The following is a 23,729-nucleotide window of genomic DNA, read 5'->3' on the forward strand; positions in this document are numbered from 1 at the left end:
ATCACTAGGAGCATACAGGTTAAAGATATTGAGGGCAGAGTTCCCCACGTAGATCCTCACGCCATGATACTGAAGCCCTTCGGTTGACATACCTGGGAGTAGCTGGTGAGGAAGGGACGTCTTAACATACAAAATACAAGAGTGATTGGATTTAAGGTTATAGACAACAAAGGAGGGTAATTTAGGGGGTGGAGACCTGGTGGGAACTCTGCACTCCTGAAGGCAGACGACATCAATGGGCTCGGTCGTCACTTTGTGGTGGAGATCAGGAAGTCTTTCATACCTCTCACTGTATTTCCCACTTCTACACTTCCCTTCACCTATGCCTCTCCTTCCTCTTTACTCCAAAAAAAAAAAGAAAACTTAAGAGCGTCTGGTGGAGACCTACCACCCCGCCGGCCGGGGCGAGCTACACCTGGCACCTGTGTACTGTGGCACCCGGTGCCCAGATGAGTGGACAAAGATGCTCGCAGCTGTTTCGTCGTTCAGGGTGAGTCAAGGGCGAGTGGGGAGTCAGAGTGCCAGCTGTGACCCACCGTAGTTGCTGGCATAGGACGACTTTCCACCGACGGTGACACAGAGGTCAAAGCACCTCTTAGAATCATGATCACCAGCGCACACTGCACATCGGTGGGTCCTGGAGGTGCAGCGCGGTGCAGTGTGGCCCCAACGCTGACATTTGTAGCACCTCCGGCGTGGGGGTATATAGCGAGCCACTCTGTAAGTTCTACCCAGCGGTAGGGGCACTAAGAGTCGCTTGGGAATCTCCGTTGATGCTGTCCAGTTTGCAACGATGAGGTCGTTCTTAGTGCGGTGTGGGTTTTGCACATTTTCGGACCGGAAACACTCTGGGTCAATGCACTTGTTAACACCAAAAGAAAACGATTTTCACCTTCACTGAGTCATCACACGGTGCTCGCAACATTTTTATCCCAGCATATTCCTGTGTTAACAAGTCGTTAATCAATGCGTCATCATCCGTGACAAAGACATGATTGTCTTCATCTCTGTTTATCTTCATTCGTTTAGTGTGATGGGCTTTGGAGGCTGCAGAAAACCACCAAAATCTGTCAGCAAGACCAGTGCCAGGAGGGAAGATCACGCGGGTTAGTCGAGTTCTTTCCTGCTGTAGTCGCCTTTTTCCCCTCTTGCTCACCACCTCTTGGAATCCAGCTCCAGTTTTTCCTTGGCTCTCTCCTGCCTGGAGAGAGACTTGTGTACTAGCAGCAGGTGGGCTGCTGAATGCACATCTGGCAGCAGCGGCGACTCATCTGGGACAAGGGCGTTTGCCATGATTCCTTTAGCTTCTTATTTATGCAGATTAATATCACAGTGGTGACAAGAAGGCATGTCTGTCGATGAAACTGCTCGCTGGGTAGTGAGCTGCAGATTATCTTGCAGCATCACGTACACTGAACAGCTACTAACACTTTGTTCACTCGTTAGCATAGGAGGGGTGGGAGGAGGTTTGGCACCTGCAGGGTCACGGGCGGGCACCAACCTGTTTAATTGCTTTAGAATCCTGTACACCAGCACAGTTGCTTATGGTTCACCTTCACTGCAACATTTAACCTAAGGCCAACACACCATCCTCAAACATCAACAACACTGCACACACACAATTAACGAATGTAGAAGTTGGTCAGGTTAACCTATGTACACTGAACTGAAGCTACATTGTTTCAAAGTCACCAGCGTCGCCGGACGAAAACAAGGCAATCACGGCGCTGTGGGTAGTTGGGCGCATCTCTCTCACACACACTCTCACTCTCACACACTCTCACTCTCACACACTCTCACTCTCACACACACTCTCACTCTCACATACACACTCTCACTCTCACACACACACACTCTCACACTCTCTCATTCTCACCCTCTCTCTATCTCTCTCTGACTTTCACTTGCAACTTACTATAAATCAAGACGGCCGTGATGGCAGCCTCACGCCAAAAAGTACATCTCCACTATTGACGTCAGCGTTTATCCTCTCCCGCCTGTCTCTAAGATCTCTCTCAACCTACAGACACTCAGCAATCGGCCAAGTGCTTCGTGAAGTGTTTCTGAAGCTCCTGTACGACGAGTAATAATCGACGTAGTTAACCTGGAAGGTCAGACAGAGGGCATACGGGGCCCAGACTGACTAGGTGGAGAGCACGCCAAGGTGGTCAGGGCTGACACTGCCAGTGACGTGGGTACTGAGCTCTTAGTTCCCTCCCTGAAGCTATTTAATTAAGTTTCGTATTATTTTTTCATTTTTGGTATTTGAATAACACCAAATAACGTCAAGGGATGACTTGATGTTATCCCCTTTATATAAATTAGGGACAGGAATATTCTTGAGCATCTCGCTACTAGGTGCACAGACATACTGGATGATGGTTGCAGTTTATTATAATAAGGTGAGGTTATTTGGTCTCTAATTATGGGGTTCTGTTTTGATAATGTGAAGTAAGCAACTCGATGTAGTGAGGAAGCAGGAAGCCTAGTCCTGCAGAGTCTTGCTTGCCACTCTCACAGCGTTAAGGTACATCCCGCCTGTTTTAAAACCTATAAAACAATTGATAGCAAGTTAAAAGTTATCGTACATTTGTACTGCTAGTTAACTAAATTAATTTTTTAGAATACGGAAAAATAATAATTGTTAGCCTCGCTTACCAACTCTGACGCTGTGAACAGCAAGAAGCGGATATCCGGTACTAGATATCTTGGATATAACCAAGATGTGTCTTGGATATAACTTACCATATTTCATACTCACCGATCTGCTGTATAATCACCCAATATACAAAAATAATACAACCATTATACAAAACAACGGTTTTGTAATGATAATCCTTATCAGTCCTCTGCTATTAGTTATACTGTATATGTATATACCCTTTATTAGCGTTATACTTAAGTGTAAAAACTTATATTAGTTATACGTATATGGTCAAAATAGTTTAAAATATGTCTTCACAAGATCTTTATCCATTAATATCGTTTAAGGACCGGATAAAGAAAGAGACAGAATCGAAAGACAGAGACAAAGATAAGACAAGACAGGCAGACAGGAAAAAAACAGATATGGGTGAGAGCAGTAGCATTACTACTGCTCTCACAAGTAAGCTTGTGAAAGCTCACAAGCTCTTGTCAAGCCGCAAGTAAGACGTCACATGGTGACTGACAGAACAACTTGTCTCTCACAAACAGTCCGTCTCACTGTGTACGTTATGGTCGCTAAAACGTACAAATTACAAAGTACTAAAAAAGTATCAGCTCACAAATATCCACGCTTTCGGTTTCGGTTGGTCGGGTTAAGTAGGTTGCCTGGGTGCTACTAGCGATTCTGGTTATCTTAGCACTGTATTTATACGCTGTGGCAAATCGCGAGAACGGACTGGAAGGAGAGGGATGGTGGATAAGGCAATAGGTACAACATGGCTAGTATAGGAGAGGTGGTCTCCCCACCCACCACGGCAGGTTACTGCAAGGCAACCCAGTGTTGGGAGAAGCAACAGAGCCAGCCACGAACCAGGAAAGTTTTGTCCACCAATACTGCTTCCTTCGTCATTCTCGGGGTCACTGAGATCTTTTCCTTCTACGATAATGGAAAGCACGCCAGTTGATAATTAAATTTGCATATCGTATTCAGTGTTTGGAAATACCAGTGCGTAGCCAGCGGGGAGGGAAGGAGGGGTGGGTGCCTATCATATTGAGAACCCTGAGCGAGTGGTATCGTTTGGGCAAGGTGAAGGAATGGCTATCGTACTGGGCAACTGATGGAGCAGCATCGTATTGGGCATGCTGAAGAAATGGCTATCGTACTGGGCAAGCTGAAGGAATGGCTATCGTACTGGCAAGCTAGAGTAATGGCTATCGTACTGGGAAAATTAAAGGAGTAGCTATCGTACTGGGCAAGCTGAGGAATGGCTATCGTATGGGAAAGCTGAAGGAATGGCTATCGTACCGGGAAAGTTAAAGGAATGGCTATCGTATTGGGGAAGCTGAAGGAATGGCAATAGTACTGGGAAGATAATTAAAGGAATGGCCATCGTACTGGGCAAGCTGAATGAATGGCTATCGTACTGGGAAAATTAAAGAAATGGCTATCGTACTGGGCAAGCTGAAGCAATCAAACACACGAGTCAAAACTACTAGCCTAATAATAGCCTAAATGCCTATACTGACATGAAGCAAATATGTTTCTTTTGCATATATTGTTTTGCACTTAATAAGACCCCTGGAGCATCGCAGGGCGATTGCACCGCCCTGGAGCGGGAGGAAGAGAAAAGTCAAATTCTAGGACTAAGAAGAAAAAGAATAACTTGAAATTTAATGAATGTTTGGTGGAGACTAGAGACCGGCGCCGGGTATATATTTCCTTCACCGGCGGGCCGCTGCCAGTCCGGCCCCAGCAGTCGACGGGAGGATTACGACGTCTCTTACCATCTCGAGCAGACTTCGTTGAGTCTTACCCTTCTTATAGTCACTTCAGAAATTAATCTTCGCGTTACTTGGCCGGTTGCTGAGTGTGTGTAGGTCGCGAGATATCTGAAGAAACAGTGGAGACGAGACAGAAGACAGTAATGGCGATAGTGAAGACGTACTGATTGGCTTGACAGCTGCCTTCATGACTGTCTTAGTACATGGTAAGTCACAGGTCTGAGTTACTGTGAGTGTTCCTCATTAGTTTGTGAGCTGATGAATGACAGATTATTGTATGATACTGTAACCTGTATATATCTCCTTTGTATCGTATGGTCATCTTGACAAAGGCATTAACTGTTGCTTAGACGCGCTCTTAACTTTGTCAGCGCAGCACAAGCTGATCTCTCGCGGGACAATTTGGTTTATTACTGTTGCTCATTTGTGTTTCACGGTGGATGATTATTGTTGCTCATCTGTGTTCACGATGGATGATTATTGTTGCTCATCTGTGTTCACGGTGGATGATTATTGTTGCTCATCTGTGTTCACGGTGGATTGATTACTGATGCTCATCTTGTGTTCACGGTGGATGATTATTGTTGCTCATCTATCTGTGTTCACGGTGGATGATTATTGTTGCTCATCTGTGTTCACGGTGGATGATTATTGTTGCTCATCTGTGTTCACGTGGATGATTATTGTTGCTCATCTGTGTTCACGGTGGATGATTATTGTTGCTCATCTGTGTTCACGGTGGATGATTATTGTTGCTCATCTGTGTTCACGGTGGATGATTACTGTGTTGCTCATCTGTGTTCACGGTGGATGATTATTGTTGCTCATCTGTGTTCACGGTGGATGATTATTGTTGCTCATCTGTGTTCACGGTGGATGATTATTGTTGCTCATCTGTGTTCACGGTGGATGATTACTGTTGCTCATCTGTGTTCACGGTGGATGATTACTGTTGCTCATCTGTGTTCACGGTGGATGATTATTGTTGCTCATCTGTGTTCACGGTGGATGATATTGTTGCTCATCTTGTCACGGGATCTGTGTTCTGTGTACGGTGGATGATTATGTTGCTCATCTGTGTTCACGGTGGATGATTATTGTTGCTCATCTGTGTTCACGGTGTGATGATGATTATGTTGCTCATCTGTGTTCACGGTGGATGATTACTGTTGCTCATCTGTGTTCACGGTGGATGATTACTGTTGCTCATCTGTGTTCACGGTAGATGATTACCTTTTCATCGGTATTACACTGTGGATAACATTGCCTCTTAGTTGTGTCACAGTCATTTTGGCATAGGAATTATGGGAAAATAAGAGCGACATTAGGGAATGTGTTTTAACAGTCGTGACTCAAGTTGGAGAGGAGGCATATGCCTGTACTTCAGAGATATGAGAAAATATTATGCATTGTATTATACATGACGGCTATAAACTATGTACACTGCGGCCTTAATAATCCTGGCGGTTCAAAGGATTAAACTTACAAGCTAACTTAAGCGTCTAGTAGTTTAGGATCTCTTAAAGCTAGTCGTGTTCGTTCACTCGTTCCTGATAACAGGTTACCTTACATAACCTGTTATCATACAGGTTATGTCGACCGGTATCATTATGTCCACCTGAAAGGTGGACATAATGATACCGGTCGACGTTTAATATTTGTGTAAGCAGGACTTTTCTAACAACAGTCTGTAAGCCCTGAAAGAGACGATGACCTTAATATCGACCCGTTTAACAATAATAAATAGTTAGTTCATCAACCGCTTGCTCGTCAGTATAATGAAAACCAAAATATTTGTTCCACGAAGGTAAACCTAACACATCACTCGGCGTTTGGAGCGTGCGAGGCATGAGAGTGGAGCTGAGGGAGGAGTCAGGCTCCAACACAGCAGAAGACGCGGAACATGGAAACCTTTCCTTTCCCTTCCTCGTTGGTGGAAGGGAAAAAGAGATTTAACAATTTACAACCATTTTAAAAAACAATTTACAAGATACTAAACTTCACCTCAATGTGATCACACCCACCATGTTGTGTTGATTTAGGGGCGACGACGATCGTGGGATCGGATACGCCCACCCCACCCACCATAGAGCCCTATAAGGGAGGGAATTTACGCAGGTAACGAGTGGACCCTCTAAATCAACACAGGGGCTGACAGGGATTCTGACTCTCCAGTGACCGCTTGTCGCAAGTTCGGCTGTGCCAGTTACCAGTGTATTTAATAGGGCTTCACCGAACCTTTCAAAAAATATATTCCAGTCCCTCCACCAAACAAGGGTGTTGGCCCAAACAGTCGCAGCCGTAAAACATTATGCACTATGTAAAAGACACATCGAACACTTTATGTAGGGCATACGTAAATCTCTGTATCTATGTATTTACGTATGTAGGTTAGCTTAGCATTTTAAAAGCACCGAATCACCTTCTGTGGTTGATTGTTCAATAAACCCTTGAACTATATGTTTAACACATCTCTAAGCCTGTCCATGGAGGACAAAGAAAATGTATATATGCTGATTAGCATTGTAAATGTGTGGCCACGTCTGTGGTAGAAAATAATAATAATAAAAAAAAAGTCGCAGCCGTTGGACAGGCTCAACTTCCAGATGAAGGAAAATCGAGAAAATACGAGTCTCCATAGACGACCTACACATGTATGGCACAGCCACAATCAGCTTTGGTTCTGCATACTTCACCACAGGAGGCCCAGAAGAAATCCACCAACAGAGCTTGCCTAGCTGAAATAAACAGAGAAGCCCCACCAGTGCGACTAGGTAGCTGCCATGGGTGAAGGTTCGGGGGCAGTTGCAAGCTACATTGTGAGCAGAAATTCTGCTACCTGTTGTTGTTTTAGAGTCAGCTGCTCGAAACATAAGTTCCGAGTAGCACGGGCTATGGTGAGCCCGTAGTGAACTTACCTGGCACAGGAGGGGGGCAGAAACTGTCAGACTTTTGTTGTTGTTGTTTTAGATTCAGCTACTTTGAACACAAGTTCTAAAGTAGCACGAGCTATGGTGAGCCCGTAGTGGACTTACCTGGCACAGGAGCGGGACTGTGTTCTGCTACCGTTCAGTCTTAGTGATGGACTGGCAAGGAGTGAGGTGTCCATACGCCGGGGGGGGGGGGTGTTTGTTGCTCTGAGGACACGTAGAGGTAAACCTCATCAAGAACAGCAAAATTTACATTTTGCTGTTTTTAGTAAGGCTGTTTTAATGTTGCTGTTAATTTGTGTTTTAATTATCTTTACCAATTAACACCAGCTCGCTTTCTTGCACAGGTCAGAGTGGCATATTGGACCAAAGTGCATGGCCTGCTTGTGCGAGGCATCGACCAGTTGCACTACGAAGCCGGTATGTGAAGACCCTGCTATAACTGGTGGCATTTTCTGCGGCCCCTTCCACATGATCGGGAATACTGGATTGACGCTGGTAGACCCATTATCAAAGGCGACCTTAAAACGTCCCGAGACGGTAAGCAGCTGATGGCATAATTTTCACTTAACATTTGTACCTATCAGCCGTTAGTACACCAACACTTATGTCTGTGAGGAAATCTTTAGAGTGGGAACCACGGATCGAACCTGCGTTCTGGGTTACTCCAGAAGGTGGCCGTACCCATGGACTACGATGTGCATGTGGAGGGGTGACCCAAAACGCTGGGGTTCGATCTCGTCCCACTCCAAAGATTTTGTCACAGTATATAACATTATTGCGATGTCACTGTGTACTTGTTCATGTTTACTGATCAATAAATTAAAGTCAATTAATACATACCTAAGATTACATTAATAAATATTTTTATCTTTTGACGTCTCCATTTGCCAGAAATTTGTGATTATTACTAGGAAAAAATAGTAAAGCTAACTTATATTTTACAGCGTTTAAAAACTGTGCCCTTGACCTGCACTGTTCTGCCAAGGCCGTCCAGAACTACTTCAAGAGATACGCTTTTGTAAGTATAGAGAATGACCGGAACCTGTATGGCATGAATGGAGCAGCCTAATCCTGAATAGTGTGAACAAAGAAGGCTGAGGCTGCTCTCACCTATATATAACTAACCTATTTGTGTTATCAGAGTAGACTTTTAGCTCTTGTACCCCCCCTTTCCAACCACTGGTTGTCTGATACAATGACTAACTATTATCCTCTCATATCAACTTTTGAAATTATGATGGAATATGGAGTTTGCTTCCACAACCTGGTCGTTTAGTAAATTTCATTTTCCTACTCTAACAAGAAAATAATAATCAAAATCTAACTTCTCTGTGGCTCACCTGTTTCTGAAGCTTCTATACATGCCTCCTTAATCTATCAGTATTGATTGTGAGCATTTCCTTATTTTCCAATCTCATTTCCCTAAATAATTTATGTCTATCATGTCTCTCTTCTCTCTCTTTTTTTTCTCTCTCTTCTAGGCGTTAGGTCCAGGGCTTTTGGTCTTTTTTCACCCCCATCTCTCGCAATTCTGTCACCGAACTTCGTTTCAAGTCTCAACACCTTTCCCAGTTTATTTATTAGTTTTTCTGAGGTGCGGACTACACGATGGGGCGCCATACTCTAGAACTGGTCTGGTGTCGGGGTCCCAGTGGTGTAGTCTCTGTATATTTGTATGGTGTGAATGGAGCAGAGTGAATGGATATGGTGTGAATGAAGCTGCTAGGCCTATGTTCTAAAACTAAACAAACCATTCAACACTCCCAACTATGCACTGAACTATTTGATGACTTTTAAATGCCAACACTAATTGGTATATCTGGTACCTGCACTAATTAGTATATATATATATATATATATATATATATATATATATATATATATATATATATATTATATATATATATATATATATATATATATAATATGGTATTGGTATATTTTAAAATTCCAACACTAATTTGTACATTAACTAATTGGTATATAATGTATAATTAAATTCCAACACTAATTGGTAATGGTATATATAATAAACACAGGTTAATGTTGCCAAATTAACATATGGCAAAATTAACATATGACAACATTAACATGTAACAATATTCACTAATGCAAATGACCTCAAATGAGAGAGAAAGAGTTATTTCTACATTCATAAGCAATGACACTTTGGCATCACCTGCTTGTTTATCTAGCTATATTATTTAATGTTTAGAAATAACTTTTTCTCTGATTCATTCTGTGCTAATATAATTTTTGTGGACGCTGTTGTATATATAATTGGTGTCTTTGTGTAGTGTGTACGAAGAATCATTGCTCTATGATCCATTGTGCACACTGAATTAAAAATTGAAAAATGAAAATTAAAGACCTGCGGTCTTTAATTCTCTAATTTAGAGTAGAGTGATCCGAAGTTAATATAGTCATGTACAGTAGCATTGGCAGTACAGTAATAGAATACACTTTGTTTTAGGTTTGGTTCTCATATTACTAAACACACATTTAGTACCGGTTAGTACTTAGTAGAACATAAGAGTATAAGAACATAAAGAGTAAAGTGAACTGCAGGAGGCCCTTTTGCCTATACAAGGCAGCTCCTATTTACAGCCACCCTAACTCATTCATAACATAGACTTAAAACAATCCAGCTATCCGAGGTCAGTTATAATACCCGGTAATTTGTCCCATAAACCTACAACCTTTGTTTCCAAACCAGTATTTACGCAGGTCTTTTCTGAATCTAAGATAATCCAATTTATATATGTTGATTAGTGTCCTATTTAATGCAGATTTTTTTTAAATCTTTTTATAAACCTTTTGTATATCCTTTCGTCCATGTTTGTACTCTAATCATTACAGAACCTATTACTCGTCTTTCTTTAGAATCTAAATTAAGTATTTTTAAATCTATACATAAGGACTGTCCCGGATTCCTAGGATAAAACTTTTCCATCCTTCTCTATACGCGTTCAGGTGTATTAATGTCCATTCTATAGTAGAGAGACCCACTTCTTTGTCATTACTAGACACCTGGCCTGTCCCGTGTTCCCTTGGCCCAGTCTTCTCCATAATCTTTGTTTGATATATCTGAAAAACTTTGTGATTTGCGTTTGCTGGCCTTGCTATACATACTTTAATATTTCTTATGCTTTTCTTATTTCTTTTTTACTTCTTAATTTGACAAATTGTTATTTTAGATAGACTTCCACATTCTTAATCGTAGCATTCTTATTTTCCGATACGAGTGTTCAGTTCCATGGTTACCCATTTTTAGGTTATTGTTTCTCGACCAAGCTAAGGTAATTATCAGGATAAAGCACTAAGCCATTATGACTATATAGCCCTTGGAAAAGATATGAGGATAAGCTACGGGCTATTAATGCCACCTTTTGGGTAGCTTAATCTTTATGAATCAATCTATGAGGATAAGGATTTAGACAAGGACGGAACGAAGGAATGGTGATCAACCACTTGGACGGTCGGGGATTGAATGCTGACCTGCAAGAAGCGAGATAGTCGCTCTGCCGTCTAGTCCAAGTTGTTGGGCTGTGTATTGACCTAATCAACGAATGTAATATACACTTCTTGGCTTTACTAAGAATAATTGTAAATGAGGTATAATTTGAATCTACATTGTAATCCATTGTCCCGTCACCCACCGCCAGACCTTCGCCACGTCCTAAGAACTGCGTGCTTTAAATATTCAAGTCCGTCCAGTCAACCCTTCTCAGGAAACTCCTTAATCCCTCAAAATCAGCTTGATGGAACTCTTGACACTCTAGCATAGTCTCCCTCACAAACAACGTTACGTGCTGTGGTAAATCTGATTAACTGTGATCGCTATTTTCCGACTCACTCCCTATTTCGAGGTATTTATTAGTCATCCTGTTAGCTGGCACTAACTCTTAAAATATTTTTTCCTGTATTGGTTCATTAATGTGTTGTTTAAGGAAGAAATCATCAACTAATTCTAAAAAAAAAAATCTGCTTCAGCATTCTCAGTTTTGTTAGTCCAGTTAATTTTACAAAATTATAGTTGCTAATAACACATTGTTAGAGCTAACATTGTTAGGTTTTAACTATTTTGTCGAAGTTTAGAACTTATACACTTATACACAACTCCTAGTATTAGTCTATCATTGTCTTCATTTTAATCTTATCCATATTGTTTCTGGGTGTGACTCGGTTTTGGCTCACCTCTTTGGCCGTGCACATTACATTGTCTCTGATGTATGTTGCTACTCCCTCCCCTTGCTTAGCCTGTGTATCAGGTTTGTAGGGATTAGTTTTGAAAAGTTTCTATTCAATAAGCCGTACGCTGGTAGGGGTGCTGATTGGTGGTGGTAGTCGCTATTGGTGATGGTGGTCACTCTTAGTGGTGGTGATCACTATTGTTGCTGTTAGAGGTGGAGGTGGTCACTATTGATGGTGGTGGTCGCTATTGTTGGTAGTCACTGTGGTGGTAGTGATCACTGCCGGTGATGATCATTGGTGGTGGTGGTGGTCCCTGATTGGTGGCAATGGCAAATAGGTCGTTTTAGTCTGAAATACGTGATAATAACTGTAGATCTTAAGCAACATACTAAATACTCTTAATCCACGAAGACGTCACTGATAAAGCTTCAGGATTAATTAAATTTTGTAGTTTAAGACATAAGGTAATATACCAAGAGAAAGTGAAGTCAAAATGACTATATAGGCCGTGGATGGAATATGAGGACAAGGGGCTGGGATAAGACGGAGGGAAGGAACGATGCCTTGCCTCTTGGTTCATTGGGATATCGAACAGCGACCCTGCAACAAAAACGAGTTAGTATAAAAACTGTTCGAGCAAGCTGCACACGAGAGCATCTTTATAATACATAGCAGTGTTGTTAAAGTCCTGCCATTAACGCACTTAAAAGTTAACCAGGTGAAATATATTGTGAAGATGCGTCATATTATACAATGTAATCTTTATTTCCCCGAGTCTGATGAACTAGGGCTGCAACTTTTTAACCAATACAGTACATAAATTGTAATAATATTAATTTGGATATCCGAACACGTTTCAGTTAAGGCTTATAATATATGTCTTATCAGAAATTGACTCGCTTTTCTTAACGCAGTTACAGACGTTATGAATATGAGTTTGCTGACGAAAGTTAAGAATAACTCATTATTTTTGTCCTTCGATTTCCTTAAAAGAATTAATTTAAATTTCATCTCTTGGATCCTTTAACCTTAGAGAAGGTTAGATCTTGCGAACTTACAGTTTGCAGGATCATTTTGTAATCAAACCCTTAAAACAAATGCCATTTTCCGAACATTTCCAATAAACTAAAAACGTCAATAAAGGCTTCTCTTGCTCCCACAGAATGGCCGCATTTCCCCAGACTGTAACGGAGATGGAAAGGTCGACTGTGTTGACTTCGCTCACATACACAGGCTGGGGCTCAACGGCTGCAGACGCGCGTCCTTCACCGAAACAAATTACTACAAGAGATTTGCTTCCTGTTGGAAGGTGGTCACGGAGGCAAAAAGGTTCTAGTCAATAATTTGTCTGACGCAAAGCTGTTAATAGTCAGCCTCGGTGTGACGCACATTGTCTAGTGCGTCACGCAGGGTGACATTATTTAATACCTGTATATAGGGATAAAACAAAATTGATACATTTGTTACTTTGTTAATGACTACGGAGTGGAGGCTTCTTACCTCTTAAAGTCACATTACTGAGGTTTGGATGATACACTTGTTCAAATATGCATAATTAGATAACTCGAATGTCTCTATTATAAATCGACTCTATTATAATATTGTCATGTTTTATTAACTTTGTTAATGCATTTGTATGTAAATAGTGTACGGTCATCATAGAGGAAACATTCCTAGTACTGTCTGGTGCTTTACTAAATAAATTACGTTTTATAATAGTTATTTGTTAACATTTGTTTGTTAAATAATTCCTTCACGCCAGGGTGGCACCCCAGGGAACGCTAAAATTTACAACTGGGCAGCAAAGAAGTGCCTCTGGAATCCTTCCTTTTAAAAGGGTGTTGGTGGCTCAGTAGGTATAGCTGTGGGCTAAAGTTTATGTGGTCGGCGGTTCGAGGCTCTGATTGTCCAAAAACAAACAAAAAAATCTTATCGAATTGTAAAGCTTTCCAGTACATGATATTTTATTTTTTGTTTTAAACTTTTGAGTTAAAACTAACAGAAATTTGATCAAGCCTAACCTAACCTAACAGAACCAATTTGGAAAGAAATATTTGAAAATAACGAAAATCACTCGGCCTGTTAGGCAAATTAGGCCTTGTTTTCTAGGCCAGGTAGTGCGATTCAGGCTATTAGATACGACATATATGTATATATAGATACGACATATATGTATATATAGATACGACATATATGTATATATATGCTGACTATCATATCTTGGATAATAACATTTCAAGACTGATGGTTCGAGTGAATATGTTTTCTATCCCTAAAAATGTACATGATTTTAATGAAGCCTCATTCCACCATCGAAATATTTTCAAAATACGTAGGAACTCCTACGACAATATAATTTAATATTACCTGTAATTAATATTAAGATTACCTGTATATTACCCAACTAATCGGTGTACTTGACAGCAGTGAGAAGGAAATTAGTAGTGGGTTGCTGTGTATTTAAGCTGTAATAAGACTGAAACGAGTGTTTGTGCACTTACTAATAGAAGATGGCATTATTTATGCAGTAACTGAATCTGCTTTTGAATAGGCGTCCGTAAGATTTGAAGCATTCCTTACGGCCGAACTTGTGGATCCTCACAAAGTCTTCGCAGTTAATAACGCCGTCGCCGTTACAGTCCTGTGAGATAATGTTTACTTAAATAAAACATATATTGCTGGAGCTATCTTAAGGTATTGCTTACATGAGTGTGTGTTTTGAAGGTCGCTTAGGAAGACTGAGAGGCAGGAGTAGCCTGGCGTAGATAATATTTAGGCGACAACGGAATAACGTAACCTATCCTATTCCTAATTATACACAAAAATTATAATTTACAATAATATATCTTGATTTACAAGAAAATTAAATTTTTGGTCATGCAGCACGTTAACGAATGCATCTTTTGGGGGTCTCCAACAGCTTCGATGACCATAGCCTAAGGAATGAACATTGGGTAAAGTTTATGAGGATTAGACATCATTCACACCATACAGACTCAGGCTACATCATTCACCCCATACAGACTCAGGCAGCAGCATTCACACCATACAGACTCAGGCTACATCATTCACCCCATACAGACTCGGGCAGCATCATTCACACCATACAGACTCAGGCAGCAGCATTCACACCATACAGACTCAGGCAGCAGCATTCACACCATACTGACTCAAGCAGCAGCATTCACACCATACAGACTCAGGCAGCATCATTCACACCGTACAGATTCAGGGAGCATCATTCACACCGTACAGATTCAGGCAGCATCATTCACCCCATACTGACTCAGGCAGCATCATTCACACCATAGAGACTCAGGCAGCATCATTCACACCATACAGACTCAGGCTGCATCATTCACACCATACAGAGTCAGGCAGCAGCATTCACACCATACAGAGTCAGGCTGCATCATTCACACCATACAGAGTCAGGCAGCAGCATTCACACCATACAGAGTCAGGCTACATCATTCACACCATACAGACTCAGGCAGCAGCATTCACACCATAGAGACTCAGGCAGCATCATTCACACCATACAGACTCAGGCTACATCATTCACCCCATACAGACTCGGGCAGCATCATTCACACCATACAGACTCAGGCAGCAGCATTCACACCATACAGACTCAGGCAGCAGCATTCACACCATACTGACTCAAGCAGCAGCATTCACACCATACAGACTCAGGCAGCATCATTCACACCGTACAGATTCAGGGAGCATCATTCACACCGTACAGATTCAGGCAGCATCATTCACCCCATACTGACTCAGGCAGCATCATTCACACCATAGAGACTCAGGCAGCATCATTCACACCATACAGACTCAGGCTGCATCATTCACACCATACAGAGTCAGGCAGCAGCATTCACACCATACAGAGTCAGGCTGCATCATTCACACCATACAGAGTCAGGCAGCAGCATTCACACCATACAGAGTCAGGCTACATCATTCACACCATACAGACTCAGGCAGCAGCATTCACACCATAGAGACTCAGGCAGCATCATTCACACCATACAGACTCAGGCTACATCATTCACACCATACAGACTCAGGCAGCAGCATTCACACCATACAGACTCAGGCAGCATCATTCACACCATACAGACTCAGATTACTCTATGCTCTTGACTTACTTTGCCATATTTTGCCATGTAGTTGCGGATGGTCTTCACGGAGCACGTGTAATCGTGAACACAGTCATTAAAAGCTGCAAAATTATAAATTTTATTAATTAGTTTGATAGCAATATTTTCATGTATTATCTCGGCACGATTATATTTCAGTTACCATTATAGTCCTGCCAATGCTCTTGGAAGATAGCCAACTCTAACAAGGTTACATTTTAAATAATTCTATTAAAATGATCAATTTCGACAAATTTTAAGCTAAAGCGTAATAATTGTAAATATCTAAAAATTGGACATTATAAAACATTAGATAACAAAAACCTGTATGTTAATGTAAAGCAAATAGTCGAAATATACAACTGAAAAGTCAACTTAAAATTGGGCCATAATTAAGCTGCACCATAAGGTACGTATGTCACATATGCACGTATTTAATAAGTCAATATTGACTGTAAGAAAGTGCGAGAATGGGTTGAAGGTACGTACCATTTTCTGCATAGGGGTCGTCCCTTTCGTTAAGAACGGGTTTGCCAGCTTCATTCCAGTAGGGTTTAGATATGAGGAAGGGACCACAGACCTTCAAGTTAACAGAATGACAACCCATAGCCTTGTTACAACGAGTGGACGCATCGCACAAGCACCCTAAGCAATCGTCAGTCATTTCAATGTCAGTCTGACCTGCGAGAGTAAAGAAGTAGGATTAACAGACGGTAGGTCGTTGCATAACTTAATTGTAACAAAATTGTATCAACCCGTCCTCATCAACAAAGGCCAAATGTCCGTTAAATCAGCCGTCGAACCCTCTTGTTTATAACAACCCGTCTACAGACCATGTCCATTCCATCCAGGGGTCGAACCCAAAGACGTATTCGTAAATTTTAACATGCCGTTCATTCAAAATAGGAATTGTCTCAGATATAAATTAATATTGTTATATATTAGCACACTGTGCATATTTAGGCATTGGTTACGTTAGGTTAGGTGTTTAGGTTTTGTTGGCGATTACTTGTATTTGACAACCCGTCCTCGATTCAAGTCCATTATATCCAGCGGTCGACCCCACAGACGCATTCAGAAATTTATGAATGCGTCTGTTGTAATTTTTTTAATTGATAAAAGAAAACCACAAAGTACAAACAAAAAAACATACACAAAAAAACACGAGTACATACATGATACACAGAATACAGTATACAGTAATACAACAGTTAAAGAACATAAACACAAGAATAATCTAAAGTGAAAGACACATGATACAAAGCATATAACAAACCCCAACACGGGCACATAAGACAAAGCTAAAAGCAGTACAAGACATAAGGCATTAATAACAGAAAACAGAACCACATAGGGTTAAGTACAAAAAACAAACAAAAGCACAAAAAACATGTAAACGACCAAAAGGCCGTAAGAACACCAGTACATAATATAAACCACCACACCACTAAACACACCACTACAGCAGCACAATAGCACAACCAACCACGCATACTACACACACAGCCGGAAGTATAAAACCACACCCAACCACACAGAACATGTACAGGACACGAACACACAAACACATGCAACCCCACCCCACACCCACGCACCCAGGCGCAAGCAACCCCACAACACACCCACGAACCCAGGCGCAAGCAACCCCACAACACACCCACGCACCCAGGCGCAAGCAACCCCACAACACAAACACGCACCCAGGCGCAAGCAACCCGACAACACACCCACGCACCCAGGCGCAAGCAACCCCACAACACACAACAGTCAACGAGGCGGATATTTCTCAGGAAACTTCCACGACGGATACTTCCGCTTATATGCCTCCCATATTAAATACTCCAGTTCGGTAGGGGAACGGCCCTCACGACACTGCGGGTACTCCATATACTCGGGAATCACCACATCCGGCGGGAGTGGTCGCCCCCAACCACAGGACACCGAAGACGAAGAACCCGACTTGGAAGGCAGGAACACCGCCGCCGAGGAAGCAGGAGACGCCGGGGGGGGGGGGTAGAAATAGCCTAAGCTACTCTATCCCTTTGAGATGTATTTATTGCTTATCTCAATAAACATACTTGAACTTGAGACGCCGGAACAGCGGGCGGAGGCTGCCGAGGCGGCAACACCGCGTCCGACAAAACAGGAGACACAGAAGAAATGGCCGGAGACATGTGGGGCGGCATAACCGCCGCCGACGAAACAGGGGAGATGGGAGGGGGCACGGAACTCTTAGAGTGAGCAGTTTTCTTCAAGACCACCACCAGGTCGCCACGTCCACTCTCAACCTCGCAAGGGGGAACCACCCCCCACGGGGAATCGGAACCATCCGTCGCGGGCGATGCACCCGTAGCAAGAGGTACCGGCCCCACACAGGCCCCCACCCCCACACGGGCCCCCACCCCCACACGGGCCCCCACCCCCACACGGGCCCCCACCCCCACAGCAGGAGCCACACCAGGGGCCCACACCATCCACCGGACCCACACCAGCACCAGACGCACCTTCCTCGCACTCCACAGAGGAACAGCTCTCAGAAGAAACATCAACACTTGCCGCATCCACACATTCCTCTGCCCACGAACGAGGAGACAAATCACCCGTATCTGTACGCGAACGCTTGGGGACAGGTCGTTGATCATCGGAGCTGTCACCCCCGGCAGGAGGCACCCGAGAGGAGCCGGCGGCAGGCCGCCCCACAACCGGGGTAGCACGACCCCACAGAATGTCAGCCTCAACAACACGGGGGACGAGACCGCCACCCACAGAGGAGACAGGAGAAGGAACAGGCGCGGCCGCAGGAGGGGAAGGGTCCAACACAGGTGAGGGAGCCTGCAGAGACGTCGAAGGCGCAGATTCGGAAACAGGTGCAGAAGCCGGTGGAAGCGACGAGACAGACTGCGGGGGCGGAACCGCACACACCACCACCTCGTCGTGTACACCTCCATCTACACATGCCTGGCCAACAGTTACCACCGGGTCAGCAGGCGGCAGAGGAACCTCCCCACCCATTCCAACACGAGGCGACGGGTCCTGTGCCACCAACGGAGGAAAATCCTAGTCCTGGAACAAATTAACAGGTGCAGCCGCGACCCCAGTGCAATCAGCTGCCTCTCAATGCCACAACAAAAACATTGTCGAGGCTGTCTTGCGTTGAACGCCCGCATGGTGTAACCCATCAAGGTCACCGCGGAGGGAATAGGAGACTTGAGCCGCAGGCCGAGAATCCGGGTCCCACACGAGACTCCACGCCACCTGCCGGCAGAGACGGTGTTCATCCGGATGGAAACGACAGTCCCAAACTTGCCAAAATACCGTCGAAGCAAAGCCTCCGTAAATTCAAACGGCACACCATGCAGGGCCACATACGTTACCGAGCAGCACTAGTCAGAGATAGTGACGGTACCACCGTCCCCAGGGAGAGGAAGAGAGCGCCCATCGTAATGGGCCACGAAGTCCCTATAGCAGCCCGTCCTCCAAAAACGGGGTGGTAAATGTAAGAAGACAAATAAGTGCAATTATGTACTATTCATAGCAGTTAGGAATTGTACTTATTTTCACTTAGTATTAAATCGTAGTCAAATATATTGTGAATATTTGAGTTTACCAGAAAAACTGAATAGAAAACCACAACCGCACCTAACCGTCTTAGTTTTTGAAGATAATAATTTTATTGTTTCTTAATTACAATTAGTACTTAACCGATAGCTATATTGATATTATAGTTTTATAAAACTAATAAAACAAAATTAAAATATGTCAATAAATTGTAAAGTAACTCAGGATATTTTAAAATTTTGTATAAAATCTATATTGTTTAATAAACCTGAAAAAGAAATTGCTGATATTTAAAATGTGTGAATCACAAATTGAAATTAAGAATTTTATTTTACAATTTTGAGTGTCTTAACAGAAAACCAGGAGAATTAAATCTGGGGAGGAGTTGGGTAAATGTAACAGCCCCATAAGTGTAGTTATTCACTGTTTAAGACAATCAGAAAATGTACTTATTACTCTTAGTATTAAATTATAGTGCAGTTATTCACTGTTTAAGACAATAAGAAAATTTACTTATTACACTTAGTATTAAATCGTACTGTCATTTCGGAGGATGGATTGCCCTATAGAGAGCAGCGGAGTTAAACTTGACAAGTGCCCGATGGGAGGACAGCAGTTGGAGCCCGTACACATCGGCAACACGCACACGCAGCATATCCAACAGGACAATCTCAAGGGTAAGACGCACGTCCAGAAAATTCCAGACCCACGATCTCAGAGTGGCGAATAGGGGGGGGGGGTCCCCATGGTCCCCATGGCGCCGCCACAACAACACCCTCCCACACGGAACGCCTAGCAATGACGGGAGCGCTTGGCGAACACGTCTTGACCCCCTGGCGGTCAGACCAGCCACGTCTGTTGTAATGGAGTCGAGGACGGGTTGGGAAATGCTTCACCCACGTACTAGGAAAACAAATAATCACCAACAGAACCTAAACATCTAACATATATATGCAAATATATTAGAATATTCATTTATATTTGAGAAAATTTCCGTTTTAAATGAACAGTATGTAAAAATTTATGAATGCGTCTGTGGAGTCGATCGTTGGGTGTAATGTATTTGAGTCGAGGACGGGTTTCCTTGCTTATCAGGCAAGGGGCCTGACAGCTGAGTGGACACCGCTTCGGGTTCGTAGTCCTGAAGTTCCGGGTTCGATCCCCGGTGGATGCGGAAACAAATCGGCAGAGTTTCTTTCACCCTGATGCCCCTGATACCTAGCAGTAAATAGGTCTCTGGGAGTTAGACAGCTGCTTCCTGGGGGTGTAACAAAAAAGAGGCCTGGTCGAGGACCGGGCCGCGGGGACGCAAAGCCCCGAAATCATCTCAAGATAACCTCAAGATAGATGTGGTATGCCATAGTCAGGAACTGGAAGCCCCTGTAAGGCTGCCGTAGGTTTCCTGGGCCGAAGCTGCCCCTGCGGTCACCCAGCCGATGCTTTTTTTGTTTCTTTGTCCCTTAACCCAATGACCGAGCAACATGCGCATCACCCATTCAAGTTCAAGTACGTTTATTGATACAAGGAAAAAAATACATCCCAAAGGGATAGAGTAGCTTAGGCTATATCTACCCCCCTTCGCATCACCCATTACTACACTCCGTCATATATCTGCACTTAAACAAATACACTTAAACATAACTCAGACCTGTGACTTACCATATACTAAGACGACCATGATAGCAGCCGTCAACCCAATAAGTACCGTCTTCACTATAGACATGATGTCTTCTTTCCCCCGTCTTCTATTTCCGCTCAGATATTTAAGCAACCAGCCAAGTATTGCGTAAATTGATTTCTGGAACAAATATAAAAAGGCTGAGCAAGAAGATGTTGAGGATCGTCTTAGACAACAACTGGACCCAGACTGACTGCTTAGACAACCTAAGGGATGCTTCAAGCCGGCTCAGCGAGGTGACCTTGGCAACGCGGAAGTTGCATTTGTGTGTTTGCGATATTAGGAGGAGGTGCTGGAAGCAATTATTGCAGTCACACACATTTGTCGACATAGTGCTGAGAATATCAAATGCTTCTCTTTGTACAACGCATTTATATGTTATATTTGGATGGTGGTGAGGGTCGTTGGACTATTGCAAGCACGGGTAGACACACACTGATCAGCGAGGTTACTTCACATAGCTCAATAATCCTCATATACTTTCCACCATTCTTATGTTCTTGCTATGTGTTCAATATGTTTTAGACGTTTTCCTTCTTTAGCTGAGTTTTCATGTGTGGTAAGAAAAGTTAAGGAAGGAAGCTTGTGACTACACCAGAGTGCCGGGCGAGGGGGATTCGAGCAGGCCACTGTGAGTGGCAGTCGGGCGCATCCGGTAGCAACAGTTAAAGCCAACAAAACTCTTAAACATCTTTTAATATTCGTATTCAGTTTATCAGAGATGATTAGTTATTTGAGGTTTTCTGTTTGCATAGTCGAGAGCGTACAAAACAGTCACAAGTTACCTGATGAATAAAATGTGAATGCAATTTTTGGACGAGTGAAGGATAACAATCAACATCTGTATTCATATTGACGCGCATATGTATTGCTTTGCTTGTAAGTTATGTATTATGTGAGCTATTATGTATATATAAATATATATATATATATATATATATATATATATATATATATATATATATATAATATACGTATTATCTCACACGAATCTTCAGCAACAACAGCTACAGCAACCCGTCCTCTCAAATACATCGCATTTTGACGTATGAGGGCAAAATAACGTAAAGCATTTTGACTTTGGGCCAAATATACCTCTAAGGCCAAAAAATTTTGTACTGAAAATCACAGCGGCTCGTAAAAGTGATGTGATATTCCGTTTTATATTTATGGGTCCTCGGTTAGGTTAGGTTTGGGCAATTTAGTACATCACTTTAACGAGCGGTTGTGAACGCTCGAACGGACGGGTTGTGCCGGCCAGCCACGAAACTCTGGGACACCACACGAGAGAAAACGATGTGTGCGTTGCTCTTGATTGATTCGACCTCGATAGCAATGCCATAGAAATAAATGATCCTGAAATGTGGAATAAACTCCAAAATGTTACAAAATACTCTTCGAAGCATTTGCCAATTTAAAAATTAAACGGATAGGCACTAAAATGAATGACATTCCAGTTACAATGTATACACACCATTGTGTGTGTAATGTGTGCAATAGGAAGCTTTCTTGGTAATCTAAACAGCTTTTTTAAGACTAAACTGGAATATGTAGCACCGACCTTGAATCCATACCTTATGAAACATAAAACAACAATTTTGGAAAACGTGTAGTGGTGTGCAACTAGATTAGTGCCAGAACTAAGAGGGTTAAGCTATAAGGACAGGCTGAAGTTACTGGACCTCACAGTCTTGGAGGAAAGAAGAAATAGAGGAGATAGGATCACAACATACAAGATACAGAGGGGGGAATAGACAAGGTAGACAAGGACAGCCTCTTTAAAGTTTATAGAGAGTAGGACAAGAGGACACAACTGGAAGCTGGAAACAACTGAGTAAAAGAACTATAAGAAAATACCCTGTAAGAGTTGTCTACAAGTGGAATGCACTGAAAGTAGTTGTAGAAGCCACCTCCATCCACAACGAGGTTCGTCAAAGAATTTCAACCTCAGAATAGTTAAGCTACAGCGCAACAGGTACAAAGCTAGTAGACGGGGCATGAAGAACTAGACCTCACTTCCCAGGAGTCACTAATAGGTAAGTACGTGTCTACCACTGTATAACTAATATACCATTCTGTATAACGTATTTTCTAGTATGTATAACGTATTTACCACTATGTATATTGTGTTTTATGAAGCTGTAGTCACAAATCTATAGATACTTGTTATGAACTGTGTATATTAGAATTAAACTAGCCTAGTTTCATCACATACGTGAATTTGCATACCAGGTTAGTAAACAATAATTATAGCAGTGCATTTAGCATTTTCAGTATGCAAATGCAGTTTCGAATTAAGTAAATCCTCAGTATGGACAAATTAACGAGTAGGCTTGTAATCTCGCCGAAAATGTATGTGGAAATTTACTTTTAATTATTTTGTGTGCTTCTTTGCATATTGAAATATCAGTACCTAAACTGAAATAGCATATACAATTTTGGTGTAGGCCTAGGTCAATTTAATTGGAGTATAAGAAGCAAAGAGTTATAACCATGTAAAGTTTTAATGTACCTATATGTTCCAATATAGTTTGAGTTGTTATTACTAGGTAAATTAAATTAATATACTTTAATAAAGAGTTAGATAAGTAATTAACTGTGTATGAAGGTTGCGTCTGTGTTAGACCCAGAACCCTTGAGAAAGAAGCAGACAGAACTCTAGTCCAGCAATCAGCTTGCAGCGCTGCCCTGCCACGTCTCAGGCCAGTTTAAATGGATAGAATATCTGCTCTGAGTTTGTTGTAAACCCGAGAATTATATAAAATATTTTGCTGTAATAATGTTCTTTAGGGT

The 23,729-nt window shown here is 42.4% G+C and overlaps 2 protein-coding genes and 1 long non-coding RNA gene across 4 annotated transcripts in view; 1 reads left to right on the forward strand and 2 right to left on the reverse strand.

The window, feature by feature from the left end:
- The window catches only part of LOC138369798 (lysozyme-like), a 42,503-nt gene that overhangs the window by 9,506 nt on the left and 9,268 nt on the right, over positions 1 to 23,729 (reverse strand). The window lies entirely within an intron of this gene.
- Positions 4,589 to 13,285, forward strand: LOC138369796 (uncharacterized). Its single transcript, XR_011229957.1, has 4 exons — positions 4,589 to 4,634; positions 7,706 to 7,898; positions 8,306 to 8,379; positions 12,718 to 13,285. It is a non-coding gene; the product is annotated as an uncharacterized lncRNA (long non-coding RNA).
- LOC123765037 (lysozyme) lies at positions 9,369 to 21,138 on the reverse strand. 2 transcript variants are annotated; one of them, XM_045753417.2, is made up of 5 exons: positions 20,918 to 21,115; positions 16,190 to 16,381; positions 15,710 to 15,783; positions 14,057 to 14,196; positions 9,369 to 11,868 (listed from the first exon to the last, which is right to left on the reverse strand). In XM_045753417.2, coding segments are annotated over exons 1-5 (471 nt in total). In that variant the 5' UTR covers positions 20,982 to 21,115; the 3' UTR covers positions 9,369 to 11,867. The 2 variants fall into 2 exon arrangements, with proteins under 2 accessions (XP_045609373.2, XP_045609372.2); XM_045753416.2 differs by having other exon boundaries at positions 11,763 to 11,903; positions 20,918 to 21,138.

Source organism: Procambarus clarkii, chromosome 29 (assembly GCF_040958095.1).
Source record: "Procambarus clarkii isolate CNS0578487 chromosome 29, FALCON_Pclarkii_2.0, whole genome shotgun sequence".
Taxonomy (NCBI): Eukaryota; Metazoa; Arthropoda; class Malacostraca; order Decapoda; family Cambaridae; genus Procambarus; species Procambarus clarkii.

What these genes read in the sequence shown, in the direction of transcription:
- LOC123765037 (XM_045753417.2), bottom strand. Translation starts at nt 20,981, where the DNA reads ATGTCTATAGTGAAGACGGTACTTATTGGGTTGACGGCTGCTATCATG. An exon ending in CATGGTCGTCTTAGTATATG is followed by an intron (nt 16,382 to 20,917) that starts GTAAGTCACAGG and finishes TTACTCTCGCAG; the next exon opens with GTCAGACTGACATTGAAATG. An exon ending in ACATGGCAAAATATGGCAAA is followed by an intron (nt 14,197 to 15,709) that starts GTAAGTCAAGAG and finishes ATTATCTCACAG; the next exon opens with GACTGTAACGGCGACGGCGT.